This window comes from Coregonus lavaretus (genome assembly GCF_964263955.1).
Source record: "Coregonus lavaretus genome assembly, chromosome: 16".
Classification (NCBI taxonomy): domain Eukaryota; kingdom Metazoa; phylum Chordata; class Actinopteri; order Salmoniformes; family Salmonidae; genus Coregonus; species Coregonus lavaretus.
The window spans coordinates 40,893,114-40,911,977 of NC_140003.1; the positions used below are offsets into that span (position 1 = coordinate 40,893,114).

The 18,864-nt window shown below is 43.9% G+C and overlaps 1 protein-coding gene across 1 annotated transcript in view; it reads right to left on the reverse strand.

Moving 5' to 3' along the window:
• The window catches only part of LOC311144021 (mediator of RNA polymerase II transcription subunit 14-like), a 41,446-nt gene extending 22,966 nt beyond the window's left edge, over positions 1-18,480 (reverse strand). Inside the window, exons 1-22 of the mRNA XM_084179942.1 lie at positions 18,096-18,480; positions 17,780-17,806; positions 17,515-17,620; positions 17,081-17,254; positions 16,452-16,581; positions 14,734-14,862; positions 14,152-14,259; positions 13,134-13,266; positions 12,552-12,702; positions 12,341-12,452; positions 12,069-12,194; positions 11,866-11,944; positions 10,713-10,872; positions 6,463-6,657; positions 6,116-6,250; positions 5,557-5,633; positions 5,146-5,306; positions 4,868-5,014; positions 4,640-4,731; positions 967-1,119; positions 512-781; positions 112-340 (exon numbers count right to left, since the gene is read on the reverse strand). Coding sequence (XP_084036068.1) covers positions 112-340; positions 512-781; positions 967-1,119; positions 4,640-4,731; positions 4,868-5,014; positions 5,146-5,306; positions 5,557-5,633; positions 6,116-6,250; positions 6,463-6,657; positions 10,713-10,872; positions 11,866-11,944; positions 12,069-12,194; positions 12,341-12,452; positions 12,552-12,702; positions 13,134-13,266; positions 14,152-14,259; positions 14,734-14,862; positions 16,452-16,581; positions 17,081-17,254; positions 17,515-17,620; positions 17,780-17,806; positions 18,096-18,268 — 3,067 coding nt within the window. The 5' untranslated portion in view covers positions 18,269-18,480. The remainder of the gene's footprint in view (positions 1-111; positions 341-511; positions 782-966; positions 1,120-4,639; positions 4,732-4,867; positions 5,015-5,145; positions 5,307-5,556; positions 5,634-6,115; positions 6,251-6,462; positions 6,658-10,712; positions 10,873-11,865; positions 11,945-12,068; positions 12,195-12,340; positions 12,453-12,551; positions 12,703-13,133; positions 13,267-14,151; positions 14,260-14,733; positions 14,863-16,451; positions 16,582-17,080; positions 17,255-17,514; positions 17,621-17,779; positions 17,807-18,095) is intronic.
• Positions 18,481-18,864: the final 384 nt, after the last annotated feature.

Sequence of the window (18,864 nt, forward strand, 5' to 3'; positions counted from 1 at the left end):
GATGATGGGTGAGGAGAGGACCAGAGAGCATTTGGTCTTTTTCTTCTGCTCTGTCGAGGGATGCCAAGCACACATGGCACACGCCAGCACACCCACACCACTCCCAATCACCTGGGGACTGTGTAGGCACGTTGGGATGGTAAGAGGTGGGAGGGGAGGTGAGGGGAGGGTACACCCCCCCAGGACCCCCTCTCATTGGCTGTTGCTGCTGCTGGGCCTGTAATTGGTTCATAAAGGTGTCCATCATGTCGCCTCCCACCGGCGAGGGCGGGTTGTCGTCTTCATTGACGGAGCGTCGCCGAGCGTCCTGGTTACTGTCAACAAACATGTTGAGGAACGTCTGGGGGGGGGGGGGGGGGGGCACATAAAGAAAAGAGAGAGACAGACAGAGAGAGAGATAAAGGGATAATTGAACCCAACATCAGATACTTTCATTCAACTGAAACTAGACACTTTCAAATTCCTGAAACAAATTATCCCCACACCCCGAACCCTCTCCTCTCCCTCGTACCTTGAGCCCCGGGGCGGGGTAGAAGCCTTCCACGATCTTGGTGTTGTCGAAGAGGCTGTAGGCTCCATCTCGTATGGCCACCACCCCACGGCTGCGGCAGTAGATGTCGATGCAGTACATGTTGCGGAAGGCCAGGCGGATGTGTGTGGGTGACTGGGGCAGGATGGAGAAACACTGGTAGGCCGTGTTGGTGCGCTGGGTCAGCCCCAGCATGGGCACCGTGGGCAGCTTGTTGATGGCATTCAGAGGGGCCTGGGTGTCTGACAGCACCTGGTGAGGAGGGAGGAGAAAAGAGAAGTTAGAAAATGAATGGAAAAGTAATGGAATGGAATTCAGGCTCCTTTGGTGGAGGTTGTGTTAGTACCAGTGCATGTGGCCCCTGTATAGTTAGGTTGTGTGTGTGTGTGTGTGTGTGTGTGTGTGTGTGTGTGTGTGTGTGTGTGTGTGTGCAGTACCTGTAGTAGCTGGACCACAGTAGGGGTCTTGTTGAACATCTCCTGTAGTTGATGCAGTATAATGTTGTGACAGTTACTACAGCCCGAGTTAGGGCCTACTGTCCCTAAAGAGAGATGGAACCTCTGGCTGCTACTGTTCCACTGGATGGTCACCTATAGGAGAGACAGAGGAGAGAGGGAGAGGGAGAGAGAGAGAAGGGTAGGGGGAGATGGAGGGAATGAGAGAGAGGGAGAGGGGGGTAGAGAGAGAGAGGGAGAGAGGGGTGGGGGGGAATGAGAGACAGGGGGGTAGAGAGAGGGAGGTAGAGAGAGAGAGAGAGCGCGCAAGCGTCTCAATCAATCACATTTATTCATATAGTACTTTTTACAAACAGCATGCAAACGACGGAACATACAAGGCACTAGGGATGTGGCACAAATGTAAAAATTGTCTTAAACGTTTAAACAGCAAAAAAATAAATAAAACGTTTTTCTTTTTCAATAAGAACCTTTCATAAAATTCCACAGGAAATCCTATTGGGTATGACGGCTAGTGGGCAATTCAGTTCTCTCTAGCGTAGTCATCTGGAATCTGTTTGAGGCTGCCCGAACGGAAGACAACCGTAAATTCACGTTGGCTCTAGTGTTCCTTCCATTTGTTATGTGCATTAGCAATTCACAACAAAACAATGAACCTAGCTAGGTGATCACAGTTCTTCTCCTTACATTGCCTTTTACCTCTGTTACAGATCTCTCATTTAATTTCGATCCGACCCCTCCCTCTACACACACGCATACTGCGCACCCAAGCTCCCATTAGGCCTACAGAAATAACTGCCTATAAAAACATATCTAACTGATGGGATACACAACCAAAACTGTAGACAAGCTACACTCCTTGCCAAATCATAACAGCTTTATCACAAATTCAAAATAGGCTGGTTGATTAAAGTAGGGAAATATGTGTTCCAATCACGAGCCGCGGTTGAGGAATAATAGATGAGTCTTAAGCTTTTTTGCGAACTGCTCTAATGTGCCATTTAGAATACTGTAGGTTACAACCCCCCATAAACCTACAGTTGAAGTCGGAAGTTTACATACACCTTAGCCAAATACATTTAAACTCAGTTTTTCACAATTCCTGACATTTAATCCTAGTAAAAATTCCCTGTCATAGGTCAGTTAGGATCATCACTTTATTTTAAGAATGTGAAATGTCCGAATAATAGTAGAGAGAATAATTTCTTTCAGCTTTTATTTATTTCATCACATTCCCAGTGGGTCAGACGTTTACATACACTCAATTAGTATTTGGTAGCATTGCCTTAAAATGTTTTTAACTTGGGTCAAACGTTTCGGGTAGCCTTCCACAGGCTTCCCACAATAAGTTGGGTGAATTTTGGCCCATTCCTCCTGACAGAGCTGGTGTAACTGAGTCACGTTTGTAGGCCTCCTTGCTCGCACACGCTTTTTCAGTTCTGCCCACATATTTTCTATAGGATTGAGGTCAGGGCTTTGTGATGGCCACTCCAATACCTTGACTTTGTTGTCCTTAAGCCATTTTGCCACAACTTTGGAAGTATGCTTGGGGTTATTGTCCATTTGGAAGACCCATTTGCGACTAAGCTTTAACTTCCTGACTGATGTCTTGAGATGTTGCTTCAATATATCCACATAATTTTTCTTCCTCATGATGCCATCTATTTTGTGAAGTGCACCAGTCCCTCCTGCAGCAAAGCACCCCCACAGCATGATGCTGCCACCCCCGTGCTTCACGGTTGGGATGGTGTTCTTCAGCTTGCAAGCAACCCCCTTTTTCCTCCAAACATAACAATGGTTATTATGGCCAAACAGTTCTATTTTTGTTTCATCAGACCAGAGGACATTTCTCCAAAAAGTACAATCTTTGTCCCCATGTGCAGTTGCAAACCGTAGTCTGGCTTTCTTTATACCGGTTTTGGAGCAGTGGCTTCTTCCTTGCTGAGCGGCCTTTCAGGTTATGTCGATATAGGACTCGTTTTACTGTGGATATAGATACTTTTGTACCTGTTTCCTCCAGCATCTTCACAAGGTCCTTTGCTGTTGTTCTGGGATTGATTTGCACTTTTCGCACCAAAGTACGTTCATCTCTAGGAAACAGAACGCGTCTCCTTACTGAGCGGTATGACGGCTGCGTGGTCCCATGGTGTTTATACTTGGGTACTATTGTTTGTACAGATGAACGTGGTACCTTCAGGCGTTTGGAAATTGCTCCCAAGGATGAACCAGACTTGTGGAGGTCTACCATTTTTTTTCTGAGGTCTTGGCTGATTTCTTTTGATTTCCCCATGATGTCAAGCAAAGAGGCACTGAGTTTGAAGGTAGGCCTTGAAATACATCCACAGGTACACCTCCAACTGACTCAAATGATGTCAATTAGCCTATCAGAAGCTTCTAAAGCCATGACATCATTTTCTGGAATTTTCCAAGCTGTTTAAAGGCACAGTCAACTTAGTGTATGTAAACTTCTGACCCACTGGAATTGTGAAACAGTGAATTATAAGTTAGAAAATCTGTCTGTAAACAATTGTTGGAAAAATGACTTGTGTCATGCACAAAGTAGATGTCCTAACCGACTTGCCAAAACTATAGTTTGTTAACAAGAAATTTGTGGAGTGGTTGAAAAACGAGTTTTAATGACTCCAACCTAAGTGTATGTAAACTTCCGACTTCAACTATAAGCAGGTTTCAGACTGAAATATGCAACAAAAACATTGTTTAGATGAAGGCAAATGGTGTATTCATTAGTCTAGGGGCTACTTTTGCACACACTGTATATATATTTTCTGTTGTATATTTTGACTTTGTTTTTTTTACCCCATATGTAACTCTGTGTTGTTGTTTTTATCGCACTGCTTTGCTTTATCTTGGCCAGGTCACAGTTGTAAATGAGAACTTGTTCTCAACTGGCTTACCTGGTTAAATAAAGGTTAAATAAAAATAAATAAAAACTTTGTTTCATGTTTAACAAAAGCCAAGTTTAAGCTCACTAATCAAAAACAGGACAAAAGAAAAACACATGCCAAATGTGGGTCTCTACTGGCTAAAAAAAGGGAAAAATTGTAGCTTTCTAATGATGTTAACTGTATGTCTCAACTCCCATTATAAAGGGAATAACACCCTGTTGAAACTGGAGTAAACAGTGAACAGTGAAATTGATGAGGAAGATGCACCTGTTTCAGTAGTGCGAGTCGCGGCTCAAACGGCGCTTGCAGCCCTTCATTTAGCAAATTACCAAGCAACTCAAGTAGGCCATTGATACTGGCTGCATTTCAACTGCAATCATTTCTGTAATCAGCTTTCCCCCCAAACTGTTAACGACTACGATGTGCGGAGTGCTTTATATACGTGGTAAGCAATTTGAAAGATGCATATCACCTCTTACTAACTTGACAGCCTATTTGATCAATTAAAATGTTTCCCGTTATGATGACGATGATGATGGGGACTTGTTAGTGGCAATTTTATGAGAAAAAAAAAAAAAAAAAACATTGTTTTTCATGTGTGGATTTTTTTTCTATACGTTAACGATTCAATTCAGTTGAAACGTTCACACCCCTACAAGGGACCATGCACTCCCTAGTTGGGAAGGAACCTTGAGAGGAACTAGCGGCGGGCTAAAGTTCAGACAGGGCATTGGTGTAATGCTACTCACTGAGCTGCCCTTGGTGCTGCCGTAACACAGGACCAGTTTGCGGTAGTTATACAGCCGGATCTCACTGAACAGACTCAGGTAGGAAGGCATCTCTAAGAGAGGGAGAAAACATATTAGTAAAGTAGGTCAATACAAATGGTCATGTGTTACTCACCTTTTAACTGTATGATTTATTCCCCACTCTCGTACTGCAAATGTTCTCACACACACACACACACACACACACACCTGGTAGTGATCGTGAGAACACCAGGACACACTGGTAGAGCTGGTTGATGGCGCTCCAGTCGTTGAGGAACATCTCCACCACCTTCCTCCCTCCCACAGGCTCAGACAGAGGGTTCTCATAGGTCAGATACACATGGCGCGTAGAGGCTGGAAACACACACAGAACAGGGAGAGATAAGGGCACAGTTTGGGTAGAGTGTGTGTGTGTGTGTATGTGCGTTTCTTTGTGTGGTGTTTTTTGGGTGTCCATATGTGTGTGTTTCTGTGTGTGTTTGTACCTTGCTCTTTGCTGTGTGTGCTGTTGAGTGGGCAGTTGGCCAGAACCAGTTCTGCCACCCATGTGCGGTTGTTCCGGCCCTGCAGACGGAAGGTGCAGTCCAGTAGAGAGTGCTCCAAAGCCAGCCTCGTCTCCTCCCCTACACCCTTACTGGGTGGGATCCTAGGGAGGGGGAGAGGACCACATGGGGTCAGGTACATAGTACATACTGTACATCAATCACTAAAATAAAGGGTACAAAACCATCATCTTTATCTATCATCTTTGTTTTGGGGGCATGTTAGTTCACTGCGAGAAAATCATATTAGAATCATATTAGAATTTTCTTTAAAAATTCCAATTGACTTCCATATTATTAGGCAGTGCCACTGACATCTGGATTTGCATGGTATCGTGGGATGTGGAGTCTTACTTGAGGATGCGGATGGCGTGGCTGCAGCCATCTCCCTCCACCTGCACACCCTGGTGGGGAATCTCCATCTGAGACAGCTGGACAGAGGAGAGACACATGTTAGACAGAGGAGGAATGTAGATGAGAGAGAGGAGAGGTGAGGAATCTCCATAAAATATAGCTGGACAGAGGAGAGAAACAGAGAGCAGGAGGGATGGATGAGGACAGGGATGATGAAGATAGACGGTGGAGACGGAGTGGTGGAGACGGCGTGGTGGAGACGGCGTGGTGGAGACGGCGTGGTGGAGACGGCGTGGTGGAGACGGCGTGGTGGAGACGGCGTGGTGGAGACGGCGTGGTGGAGACGGCATGGTGGAAACGGCATGGTGGAAACGGAGTGGTGGAGACGGCGTGGTGGAGACGGCGTGGTGGAGACGGCGTGGTGGAGACGGCGTGGTGGAGACGGCGTGGTGGAGACGGCGTGGTGGAGACGGAGTGGTGGAAAAGTAAAAAGTGAGGAAGAGAGTTGTAAGATGTAGAGAAGAGAGAGAATAAAAGGGTGTACTCCCTCCATCCATACCTCCACTCTGAGGCCTATGAAGGGCATGTTGGTGTCACACATGGCCACTAGGTGAGCCAGCTCCTTGTTAAAGGCAGACATCTCCCCCGAGCGCTTGGGCTTCTTGGGCTCCAGAGCTCCCTGGTCTCCTGATAACTGGAGGACAAAGAGAGAGAGAGGAGATGACCCAACACCTAATGACGATAAATAATAATACATTTCATTTATAACACACGCTCTGAAAATATCAAGGTTTATATGTATGTTATAAGGATTTTTCCTCGGTTTACTCCTTTTAGGACATGGTTTCAGATTGTCTATATATAAATAATTGTAACCCATACAAGCAGTTCGCAATCCATTCCTACTTTTCTCTTAGCTCCAGGGCGGGCCCCTCGGCCAGCGGAATTGTCCAGGACGAGCTGCTCCAGGTTGGGCTTGAAGTGCTGCAGGAGCTGGGCGCATGGAGGTCCCTCCTCACCTTCCAACTGAGACACAGACAGGAAGGAGTACTTGTACTGCAGCTCTGTGGGACAGCCAGGCACGTCCAGCATCTCCACCACCTAGGGAGGGAGGGAAAGGTAGACGGGTGCAAAAGAAGGGAGATAGGGGAAGGAGAAAAATTAAATAGTGGGAAAGTTGTGCATGGTTAATATACAGTACCAGTCAAAAGTTTGGACACACCTACTCATTCAAGGGTTTTTCTTTATTTTGACTATTTTCTACATTGTAGAATAATAGTGAAGACATCAAAACTATGAAATAACACATATGGGATCATGTAGTAATCAAACAAGTCTTAAACAAATCAAAATATATGTTAAATAGCCACCCTTTGCCTTGATGACAGCTTTGCACAGTCTTGGCATTCTCTCAACCAGCTTCACCTGGAATGCTTTTCCAACAGTCTTGAAGGAGTTCCCACATATGCTGAGCACTTGTTGGCTGCTTTTCCTTCACTCTGCGGTCTGACTCATCCCAAACCATCTCAATTGAGTTGAGGTCGGGGGATTGTGGAGGTCAGGTCATTTGATGCAGCACTCCATCACTCTCCTACTTGGTAAAATAGCCCTTACACAGACTCGAGGTGTGTTGGGTCATTGTCCTGTTGAAAAACAAATGATATCCCATCTGGTTTGGGCTTAGTGGGACTGGCGTATCGCTGCAGAATGCTGTGGTAGCCATGCTGGTTAAGTGTGCCTTGAATTCTAAATAAATCAAAGACAGTGTCACCAGCAAAGCACCTCCACACCATAACACCTCCTCCTCCATGCTTTACAGTAGGAAATACACATGCGGAGAGCATCCATTCAACCCACACGCGTCTCACAAAGACACAGTAGTTTGAACCAAAAATCTCAAATTTGGACTCCAGACCAAAGGACACATTTCCACCGGTCTAATGTCCATTGCTCGTGTTTCTTGGCCCAAGCGGGTCTCTTCTTCTTATTGGTGTCCTTTAGAAGTGGTTTCTTTGCAGCAATTCGACCATGAAGGCCTGATTCACACTGTCCTCTCTGAACAGTTGATGTTGAGATGTGTCTGTTACTTGAACTCTGTGAAGCATTTATTTGGGCTGCAATTTCTGAGGCTGGTAACTCTACTGAACTTATCCTCTGCAGCAGAGGTAACTCTGGGTCTTCCATCCCTGTGGTGGTCCTCATGAGAACCAGTTTCATCATAGCGCTCGATGGTTTTTGCGACTGCACTTGAAGAAACTTTCAAAGTCCTTTCAATTTTCCATATTGACTGACCTTCCTGTCTTAAAGTAATGATGAACTGTCGTTTCTCTTTGCTTATTTGAGCTGTTCTTGCCATAATATGGACTTGGTCTTTTACCAAATAGGGCTATCTTCTATATACCATCCCTACCTTGTCACAACACAACTGATTGGCTCAAACGCATTAAGAAGGAAAGAGATTCCACAAATTAACTTTTAAGAAGGCACACCTGTTAATTGAAATGCATTCCAGGAAGCTCATGAAGCTGGTTGAGAGAATGCCAAGAGTGTTAAAAGCTGTCATCAAGGCAAAGGGAGGCTATTTGAAGAATCTCAAATATATTTTGATTTGTTTAACACTTTTTTGGTTACTACATGATTCCATATGTGTTATTTCATAGTTTTCTCAAAACTATGAAATAACACATATGGAATCATGTAGTAACCAAAAGTGTTAAACAAATCAAAATATATTTGAGATTCTTCAAATAGCCTCCCTTTGCCCTGATGACAGCATTGCACACTATTGGCATTTTCTCAACCAGCTTCATGAGGTAGTCACCTGGAATGCATTTCAATTAACAGGTGTGCCTTCTTAAAAGTTAATTTGTGGAATCTCTTTCCTTCTTAATGCGTTTGAGCCAATCAGTTGTGTTGTGACAAGGTAGGGATGGTATATAGAAGATAGCCCTATTTGGTAAAAGACCAAGTCCATATTATGGCAAGAACAGCTCAAATAAGCAAAGAGAAACAACAGTCCATCATTACTTTAAGACATGAAGGACAGCCAATACGGACAATTTCAAGAACTTTGAACGTTTTTTCAAGTCATTCTGCAGCGATACGCCATCCCATCTGGTTTGGGCTTAGTGGGACTATAATTTATTTTTCAACAGGACAATGACCCAACACACCTCCAGGCTGTGTAAGGGCTATTTTACCAAGAAGGAGAGTGATGGAGTGCTGCATCAAATGACCTGGCCTCCACAATCCCTCGACCTCAACCCAATTGAGATGGTTTGGGATGAGTCGGACCGCAGAGTGAAGGAAAAGCAGCCAACAAGTGCTCAGCATATGTGGGAACTCATTCAAGACTGTTGGAAAAGCATTCCAGGTGAAGCTGGTTGAGAGAATGCCAAGACTGTGCAAAGCTGTCATCAAGGCAAAGAGTGGCTATTTGAAGAATCTCAAATATAACATATATTTTGATTTGTTTAACACCTTTTTATTTACTACATGATTCCATATGTGTTATTTCATAGTTTTGATGTCTTTACTATTATTCTACAATGTAGAAAATAAAGAATGAGTAGGTGTGACTGGATAGATAGATAGATAGATAGATAGATAGATAGATAGATAGATAGATAGATAGATAGATAGATAGATAGATAGATAGATAGATAGATAGATAGATAGATAGATAGATAGATAGATAGATAGATAGATAGATAGATAGATAGATAGATAGATAGATAGATAGATAGATAGATAGATAGATAGATAGATAGATAGATAGATAGATAGATAGATAGATAGATAGATAGATAGATAGATAGATAGATAGATAGATAGATAGATAGATAGATAGATAGATAGATAGATAGATAGATAGATAGATAGATAGATAGATAGATAGATAGATAGATAGATAGATAGATAGATAGATAGATAGATAGATAGATAGATAGATAGATAGATAGATAGATAGATAGATAGATAGATAGATAGATAGATAGATAGATAGATAGATAGATAGATAGATAGATAGATAGATAGATAGATAGATAGATAGATAGATAGATAGATAGATAGATAGATAGATAGATAGATAGATAGATAGATAGATAGATAGATAGATAGATAGATAGATAGATAGATAGATAGATAGATAGATAGATAGATAGATAGATAGATAGATAGATAGATAGATAGATAGATAGATAGATAGATAGATAGATAGATAGATAGATAGATAGATAGATAGATAGATAGATAGATAGATAGATAGATAGATAGATAGATAGATAGATAGATAGATAGATAGATAGATAGATAGATAGATAGATAGATAGATAGATAGATAGATAGATAGATAGATAGATAGATAGATAGATAGATAGATAGATAGATAGATAGATAGATAGATAGATAGATAGATAGATAGATAGATAGATAGATAGATAGATAGATAGATAGATAGATAGATAGATAGATAGATAGATAGATAGATAGATAGATAGATAGATAGATAGATAGATAGATAGATAGATAGATAGATAGATAGATAGATAGATAGATAGATAGATAGATAGATAGATAGATAGATAGATAGATAGATAGATAGATAGATAGATAGATAGATAGATAGATAGATAGATAGATAGATAGATAGATAGATAGATAGATAGATAGATAGATAGATAGATAGATAGATAGATAGATAGATAGATAGATAGATAGATAGATAGATAGATAGATAGATAGATAGATAGATAGATAGATAGATAGATAGATAGATAGATAGATAGATAGATAGATAGATAGATAGATAGATAGATAGATAGATAGATAGATAGATAGATAGATAGATAGATAGATAGATAGATAGATAGATAGATAGATAGATAGATAGATAGATAGATAGATAGATATCTATCTATCTATCTATCTATCTATCTATCTATCTATCTATCTATCTATCTATCTATCTATCTATCTATCTATCTATCTATCTATCTATCTATCTATCTATCTATCTATCTATCTATCTATCTATCTATATATATATATATATATATATATATACACATATATACATATACACATTTTCTTGTTTGCTACAAACTAATTGCTTCTTTGTGACAAATAATAGGCATAAGGTGGGAGGGGCTTACAATGTAATACTGTGGTAGGCGGGTCAGCTGGATGAAGAGCCTGTGCTTTGACAGGCTGCCAGCAGGGTGCGAAGCGGAGTTGGAGAGGTGTAGTAAGTCTGTGCAGATAGTTGGGAGGTGTTTCACAGACTGTCTACACCTCTGCTCTCCTAACCAAAACCTGGAGGGAGGGAGAAGAGTGGAGACAGAAATTTGACACATTGTCCAAATAGGCCAGACTCTGCCAACGAGCAGCTATATCACGGTCCTACATTTACACATCAGTAGCACTATACAAACAGGCCATTTCCTGGCCAGATTATACTATCATAGAACTAGAATCCCAGAACATTTACTTAAACGCAATACCCTTTCTAGTAATTCTATTTCTATGCATATCACACTATGACAGGGCAGCGCTTACAGGCGATAGACCAAATTCACATAGTGATGTGAGTTATAGACCTGTCATTCTCATTGAAAGCAAGAAGCTCTAAATCTGTGCTATGTGCGCTATTTCTATGCTTCCCGTTCTTAAGTTTCCTTCCTGCGTCTTTTACTTTCAGTTTTATACACCAGCTTCAAAACAGCTGAAACAATAGTTTCGGTTATGGAAAATATATTTCACAGCGGTTTAGATGGTACCCTTTCCCTTACAATGATTCTCTACACTATACTTGCTTGTTTGTCACATAAACTGAAATGAAGCGAACTATTCAAATTTTTGCAACCAGGAAATGGCGTAGCGATTTCTGGATAGTGCATGTTTAAGATATTCTTAGCCTGCATTGAAGCACATTTTAATGAAAATACAGTTTATTCTCACACACACACACATAACAGACACAATGCTAAACACTGTGTTAGGGCAGAAGAGGAGGAAACGGGACAATATCTGTTCTCGTATTCATATAGGTATACTACAAAGTATAGACTACTAATGTACTAGGGTGAAGCACTTTGCATACTAAATAGTGTCCCGGTGTGGATATGGAGGTATGAAGGCCTTCTGAGGAGGAGTGATAAGCCACATGACAGGCAGTTGACACAGAGAGAGAGAGAGAGAGAGAGAGAGAGAGAGAGAGAGAGAGAGAGAGAGAGAGAGAGAGAGAGAGAGACAGAGAGAGAGACAGAGAGAGAGAGAGACAGAGACAGAGACAGGAGGTGGATTTACTTGAGCTGCTGTAGCCAGGATATGATGCGCTTCATGTCGTCGTTGATGGTCTTCTCGATGTCGTCCAGCATGGATTGATCTGGAGACAGAGACAGACAGTGGAAGTCAGTACAGTGTATGTGTACGTTTGTGTGTGTGTGTGTGTGTGTGTGTGTGTGTGTGTATAGGAGTGTGTGTATGAGTGTCTGCTACTCTCTGCTTACCGATCCCATACAGCATGGGCTGGAACATCCCAGAGTGCAGGTCTACGAAGATATGCAGGCACTCAGAGCGTCCGCAGGGCTCCAGGATAGGTATGACCAGGGTGGGCAGAGCGGTCTCTATGAACGCTGAAACACAGGCAAGGAGGGACAACAATAATGTCACACACTGACAACATGGTTGTTTCTCTCCACAACACTGTTCATTTCATTCTGGGTCAGTGTCGTTGGATCAGTTAGTGTACTGATAAGTCAGAGAGGACAGAGAGACTCACAGCTGTCGCTGGGGTTGCTGCTCTTCAGGATGGCTTTCAGCTCCTGCAGCTTCTGATGAGAGCGGGCGTGCACGCTGTCAATCAAAAGCTTCTCCACTGACAAGTGGTCAATCTACAGGAGGGGGCAGGAACAGAGACAGGAAATGAGGTCATCATCACAACAAAATAATAGTAGAGCACTGTAGCTGTGAGAAACGAGGCGTTAGCTCACCTTCATGGCTCTCTCCATCAGTCTGGAGTCACAGGCGGGGAGCGGGGGATCATGGGAGATCTGCAGAGGCTTGGAGCCGTCTGATTCATCAATCTTGATGGTGACTTTGTGGACCGACGCAGTGCCCGTCTTTCTGCCCAGGACCTGTTGGCTGGAGAGGGGGGAGAGAGAGAGAGAGAGAGATGGGGGGGGGGGGAGAGAGAGAGAGAGAGAGAGGGGGGTGAGAGAGAGCGAGAGGGGGAGAGAGAGAGAGCGAAAGGGGGAGAGAGAGAGAGAGGGGGAGAGAGAGAGGGGGGAGCGAGAGAGAGGGGGGAGCGAGAGAGAGGGGGGAGCGAGAGAGAGAGGGGGGAGAGAGAGGGGGGGAGCGAGGGGAGAGAGAGAGAGAGGGGAGAGAGAGAGAGAGAGGGGGAGAGAGGGAGAGAGAGAGAGGGAGAGAGAGAGAGAGAGTGGAGAGAGGGAGAGAGAGGGAGCGAGAGAGAGGAGAGCGAGAGAGGAGAGCGAGGGGTGAAATGATGATGGACCAATTTCCCTGTGATGACGTATTCATTCAACTAACTAACAAACCAATCAAGTGTTTCTTACTTCCAGACGGCCAGTGTGAGGCACTTGGCAGGCATGTAGCGTTCCACCTGCACCAGGTCTCCCCAGCGCTCTCGGTACAGCATGAGGGTCTGGGAGTGGAGCACCTCCAGCTGCAGAGACAGGCAGAAAGAGTCTGGACGGGAGGGGGTCAAGGAAGGGCTGGGCCAGGAGGATGGCATACACACACATTCACAATACACACAGATACACAAATGCAGACACACCCATGCTGACTGTGTATGTGTGTGGTGTATGGACGCTGGCAGGATCCAGCTGGCGGTTATACTTGCTACGGAGCAAAACTAATGAAAAATATATAAAATGGGAAAAACACACTTGCTACAGAGTTGTGTTAAGGTTAATTTGACTGATAGAAACAAATCTTTCAACCTATTTAATTATTGGTGGTCTATTGGGCATAACGGTATTATAAATACATGTAGCATTCTTTTTGTGTGTGACAGCGTTATATCTAATGTTGTTATAACCCCATTATCTTGATGGACAGTGCAGTGAAAACATGGGAGGGTAACTAGCAGCTGCTGGGGGTTGCCAGATGCATTTCTGCCATAACTACTGCCATCTTGAAAAATGTCCCAGGTCCACATTTCCCACTGAGCAACAGGCCCATAACACTACACCAGTTTTTTCTCAATCTTGAATGTGTGTGTTTGTATATATATGCAGGTGCGTGTGTTCATGTGTTGAATTGCTTTCTCATTTCACACTAAATAGTATATGAAATGTCTATATTTCTGCTTGGTTCATGGAACCTGATGAACCGAAAGACATTGTGTGGCTGTTTGGCTGAGGCAGTCCCTGACCCCGAGGCCTCGACCATTGGAATGCTGTTGCTGTCTGGGCCTGCTGTATGCATGATCACTACCGGTCAATACAGTACATGCACACACACAATTACATTCACTGCAGCAGCTCAAGCCAGACTTGGCCCTGAGCTCACTGTCTGCACAGAAGCAGCACACACACACACACACACACACACACACAGAAAGGATACGCAGGCAGCTGTACATGTCCTGCAGTGGTTTCTCGTCTGCAAACAGGCGCGACTGCACCAGCTCATGGATGAAGTTCACCTGCATACTGTGGACAAGAGCTCTGCAGTCTGGAAGGAGGGGGCGGGGGAGGATGGAGGGGAAAAGATTGAAAATGTTGAACACTGGGCCTTTCATTTCCAACCTTCCTTCATCTCTGGGCCTTTCATTTCCAACCTTCCTTCATCTCACCAGTTAGTAGTAGGTTGTGTGTGCTTGGTGTTAGTAGTGGGTTCTGTGGGTTGTGTGTGTTATTAGTGGGTTCTGTGTGTTAGTAGTGGGTTCTGTGGGTTAGTAGTGGGTTCTGTGCGATAGTAGTGGGTTCTGTGTGTTAGTAGTGGGTTCTGTGTGTTAGTAGTGGGTTGTGTGTTAGTAGTGTGTTAGTAGTGCATTCTGTGTGTTAGTAGTGGGTTCTGTGTGTTAGTAGTGGGTTCTGTGGGTTCTGTGTGTTAGCAGTGGGTTCTGTGTGTTAGCAGTGGGTTCTGTGTGTTAGCAGTGGGTTCTGTGTGTTTGGTGTGTGGTCCTTCAGGTGTTGTGTATCTTACCTCCAGTCTCCTTGTCTTCCACCAGTATCTCCAGCTTCAACAGTCTCCAGGGAATATCTGGGTCATCCCCCATCACTGTCAGAGTGGCCTCAAACTCCCCCTCCACGCGGAACTTCACACGCCCGTTAACTACAACACACACACAATATATAATGGTTGCCACCTTTGCAATAGCCAGAAACTGTCTTGCTGTGTGATGTTCACCCATGGAGAGGTTGGCCAGCTTTGTGTGTGTGTAGTTTTTTTTTCCTGGAACAAAAAGGGGCGTGGTCCACCCGTCGGCGCCACTGGATTTTGGCGGTGCAGAGAACTTTTGGAATATTAAAGCAAATTCTCTGCAATTCTACACATTTCTCCATGGAGCTGAGAGAAATTGTTTCATTTTTAAAGCTAATTTCCTGAGATTCTACATATTCTGCCATGGAACAGAAAACATTTTGCAGTTTTAATGCTAATGTCCTATTCTATGCATTTTGCCATGGCTAATGCTGTGATCTTACGCGCAAACATAACAGCAAAGTCAATACTACAATGCTGCGGGGACTTGCTTCCATTCAGCCACAAGAGCATTAGTGAGGTTGGGCAATGATGTTGGGCGATTAGGCCTGGCTCACAGTCAGAGTTCCAATTCATCCCAAAAGAGTTCGATGGGGTTGAGGTCAGGGCTCTCTGCAGGCCAGTCAAGTTCTTCCACACCGATCTCAACAAACCATTTCTGTATGGACCTCGCATTGTGCACAGGGGCATTGTCATGCTGAAACAGGAAAGGGCCTTCCCCAAACTGTTGCCACAAAGTTGGAAGCACAGAATCGTCTAGAATGTCATTGTATGTTGTAGCATTAAGATTTCCCTTCACTGGAACTAAGGCGCCTAGCCCGAACCATGAAAAACAGCCCAGACCATTATTCCTCCTCCACCAAACTTTACAGTTGGCACTATGCATTGGGGCAGGTAGCGTTCTCCTGGCCTTTGCCAAACCCAGATTCGTCCGTCGGCCTGCCAGATGGTGCAGCGTGATTCATCACTCCAGAGAACGCGTTTCCACTGCTCCAGAGTCCAATGGCGGCGAGCTTTACACCAACGTTTGGCATTGTGCATGGTGATCTTAGGCTTGTGTGCGGCTGCTCGGACATGGAACCCATTTCATGAAGCTCCCGATGAACAGTTATTGTGCTGACGTTGCTTCCAGAGGCAGTTTGGAACTCGGTAGTGAGTGTTGCAACCGAGGACAGATAATTTTTATGCGATATGCGCTTCAGCACTCGGCGTTCCCTTTCTGTGAGCTTGTGTGGCCTACCACTTCGCGGCTGAGCCGTTGTTGCTCCTAGATGTTTCCACTTCACAATAACAGCACTTACAGTTGACAGGGGCAGCTCTAGCAGGGCAGAAATTTGACGAACTGACTTGTTTGAAAGGTTGAATCCTATGACGGTGTCACGTTGAAAGTCACTGAGCTCTTCAGTAAGGCCATTCTACTGCCAATGTTTGTCTATGGCGATTGCATGGCTGTGTGCTCGATTTTAAACACCTGTCAGCAACGGGTGTGACTGAAATAGCCGAATCCACTAATTTGAAGGGGTGTCCACAATATCTATATATATTTTTTACACTGTTTGAACTTAAGCATTTCTTCGGGATGCCTAGGTGGCCCGCCCAAGGATTTCAATGGAAGCCTTTGTGTGTGTGTGTATGTGTGTGGTTGTGCGTGTGTTTCTTACCCACGGTGAGGTTGGCTAGCTGAGGTGGTAGGTCTGTTGTGACAAGACGATGTCGCAGGATCTGATTGAGCTGGTTCAGGGTTGTCTGTTTCTCCACTTTAGTGATGGGGTCTGGAGGAATGATCTTATCCTACACACACACACACACACACACACACACACACACACACACACACACACACACACACACACCACACACACGGCTGTCAATGCACTGGCCCAAATAGGGCTTCAGATTTATCCGTCCCTATTCCACACTCCCGTCCAGTTGGTGGTGGTAACGCACTACTAACGGTATATGTGTTTGTGCACATATGTACATCACGCACACAAACGAAGAGTACATGAAGGACAAAATTGCTGGCTAAACCAGACAACCAGACACCATGGCTACTTCAGCCACAGTAGCTAATGAACACAGAGACATCAGGCGCCTCATTATATTTAAACACAGAGGCATCAGGCGCCTCATTATATTTGACCAATGACCACTATTTAACCAGGCAAGTCAACAGAGAACCAGCTATCATTTATAATAAAGAGGCCTGGTCAAGAGGCCAAAACACACCAATACAATAAGAATAAATAACAGAAAGATGGACAACACAGACCAGTTAGGGGTGTCTTACCCTTATGCAGGTGGGCAGGCGCGGGTATGACCCAGTGGTGAGCACATCGATGGCAAACGGGATGGCAAAGCTGGGCAGGCGGGCGTGCACCAGGGCATCCCTCGCCAGTGATGCCAGCCTATCAGCCGTGTCCACAAACAGGAAGGCCTGCTGGTCCAGGAAGCTGGAGATCATCTGTTACCGTGGAAACCGGAGGTTAGGGATTAGAGGTAGGGTTAGCGTACGACTTTTAATGACTACTAAGTAGTACTAATTTGAATAATGTGCAAGTAGTTCTAACTCAAAGTTTCACGTAAACAATGCATTGATGTCAGTGGGGAAAATGGTGAGAAGGTTTGAGTTGTATGTGCATAACTCAAGCTAGTATCTGGTTGTGTATGCCCACTGTGAGAATATGATTGGTGTAGTAGAGTACTGTAGTCTTGCCTACATACCGCACACTTCTCCACCTTCCCAGCATTGCTGGCCCATTTCACCAGGGCAAGGAGACGCACAAACAGCTGCCTGGTCCGACTAGAAAACTGGACAATCTCGATTTTTCTGTCAGAAACAGTAGAAAAGTACAGTAGAAAAGTTTTCAAACTCATTGGCACCAATGGTCAAAGAAGAGCAAACATTTGCCTGTCACATACAACATTCCCATTTTGACAAGTCAATTTCATCAGTGAGCACACAGAGTGAACCAAGAGACACACTTACCGTTCCATGTCTGTTTTTCTGGGTAGACTGCAAGAAAGACAGAAACACTATGGGTAACTTTCAGATATCACAACGTCATTTTACCACATCATATGAACACAGAAAATAAAGGAATCTCAATTAATATGGACGCAAGGGTGAAAGAAATGGGTGAAATAAAAGATTCCAAGTAGGCTACTTGCACAACTAGCTACTTTCCAATCATTTTGCCATGAAACAAAACACATCTTAACCACTATTTTGAGCCTGAGGGACCAGGATCAGATATGTCAACATTAACATCCCACTTGACGGGGTCTCGTCATTAGTTACTTACAGTTCACCCAACAGGGTGATTTCATGGTAGGTCCTCTGCAGAAGAAACTCAATCAGCAGGCTCAGCCGGACCCCTTGGGTCGCCGAAGGTCCGGATGAAGGCGGTTGGGTGGCCGAGGTGGGACCCCCGATAGGGACCAATTGCCCATCTGATCCAATCTGCACTGGAGCCATTTTAAAATAACAAGGTAAGCGCCACCGATGGACACCGAAAAAAATAAAAACTACCGACTCGCAATTACTTCAAACTGGAAAATTTTTTACACGTATTCTACACCATTTCGCGCGATGTAATTATTAAGTAAGGGCTCGGCGTCTTCGCCCCATAGAAACGTCGGAAAATACCCGCGTTTTAATGGCTTATTACAGAAAATATTCAATGCTGTTCAACCGCCATCTTTACTGTCTGACGGGAAGTGATCACAGTTAGGTGGAAAGGAATACCCGTACACGGATTACATGGATTGGAGAAACAATCATTAAAATAACCAAACGGAAGGAGTCGTTCGTATTCATTCACTAGGTTCTTTGTCAATTAGTTCAGGCCAGAAACAATTAAACTGTTCCTGATCAGCGCCAGTGGTTCTGTGAGTGATAATAAATGTAACCAATCAGTGGTATTTTAACTATATAACATATTTTCCTCACAGTTTGAAACATCCACCACATTTATCATATCTATTCGGCTTTTATAATATGTCCTCCTGTCATTTCGTATGGGAAATTGTGCATGACATGACATTATTTGTCCCTGAGGAGAACATACAGAC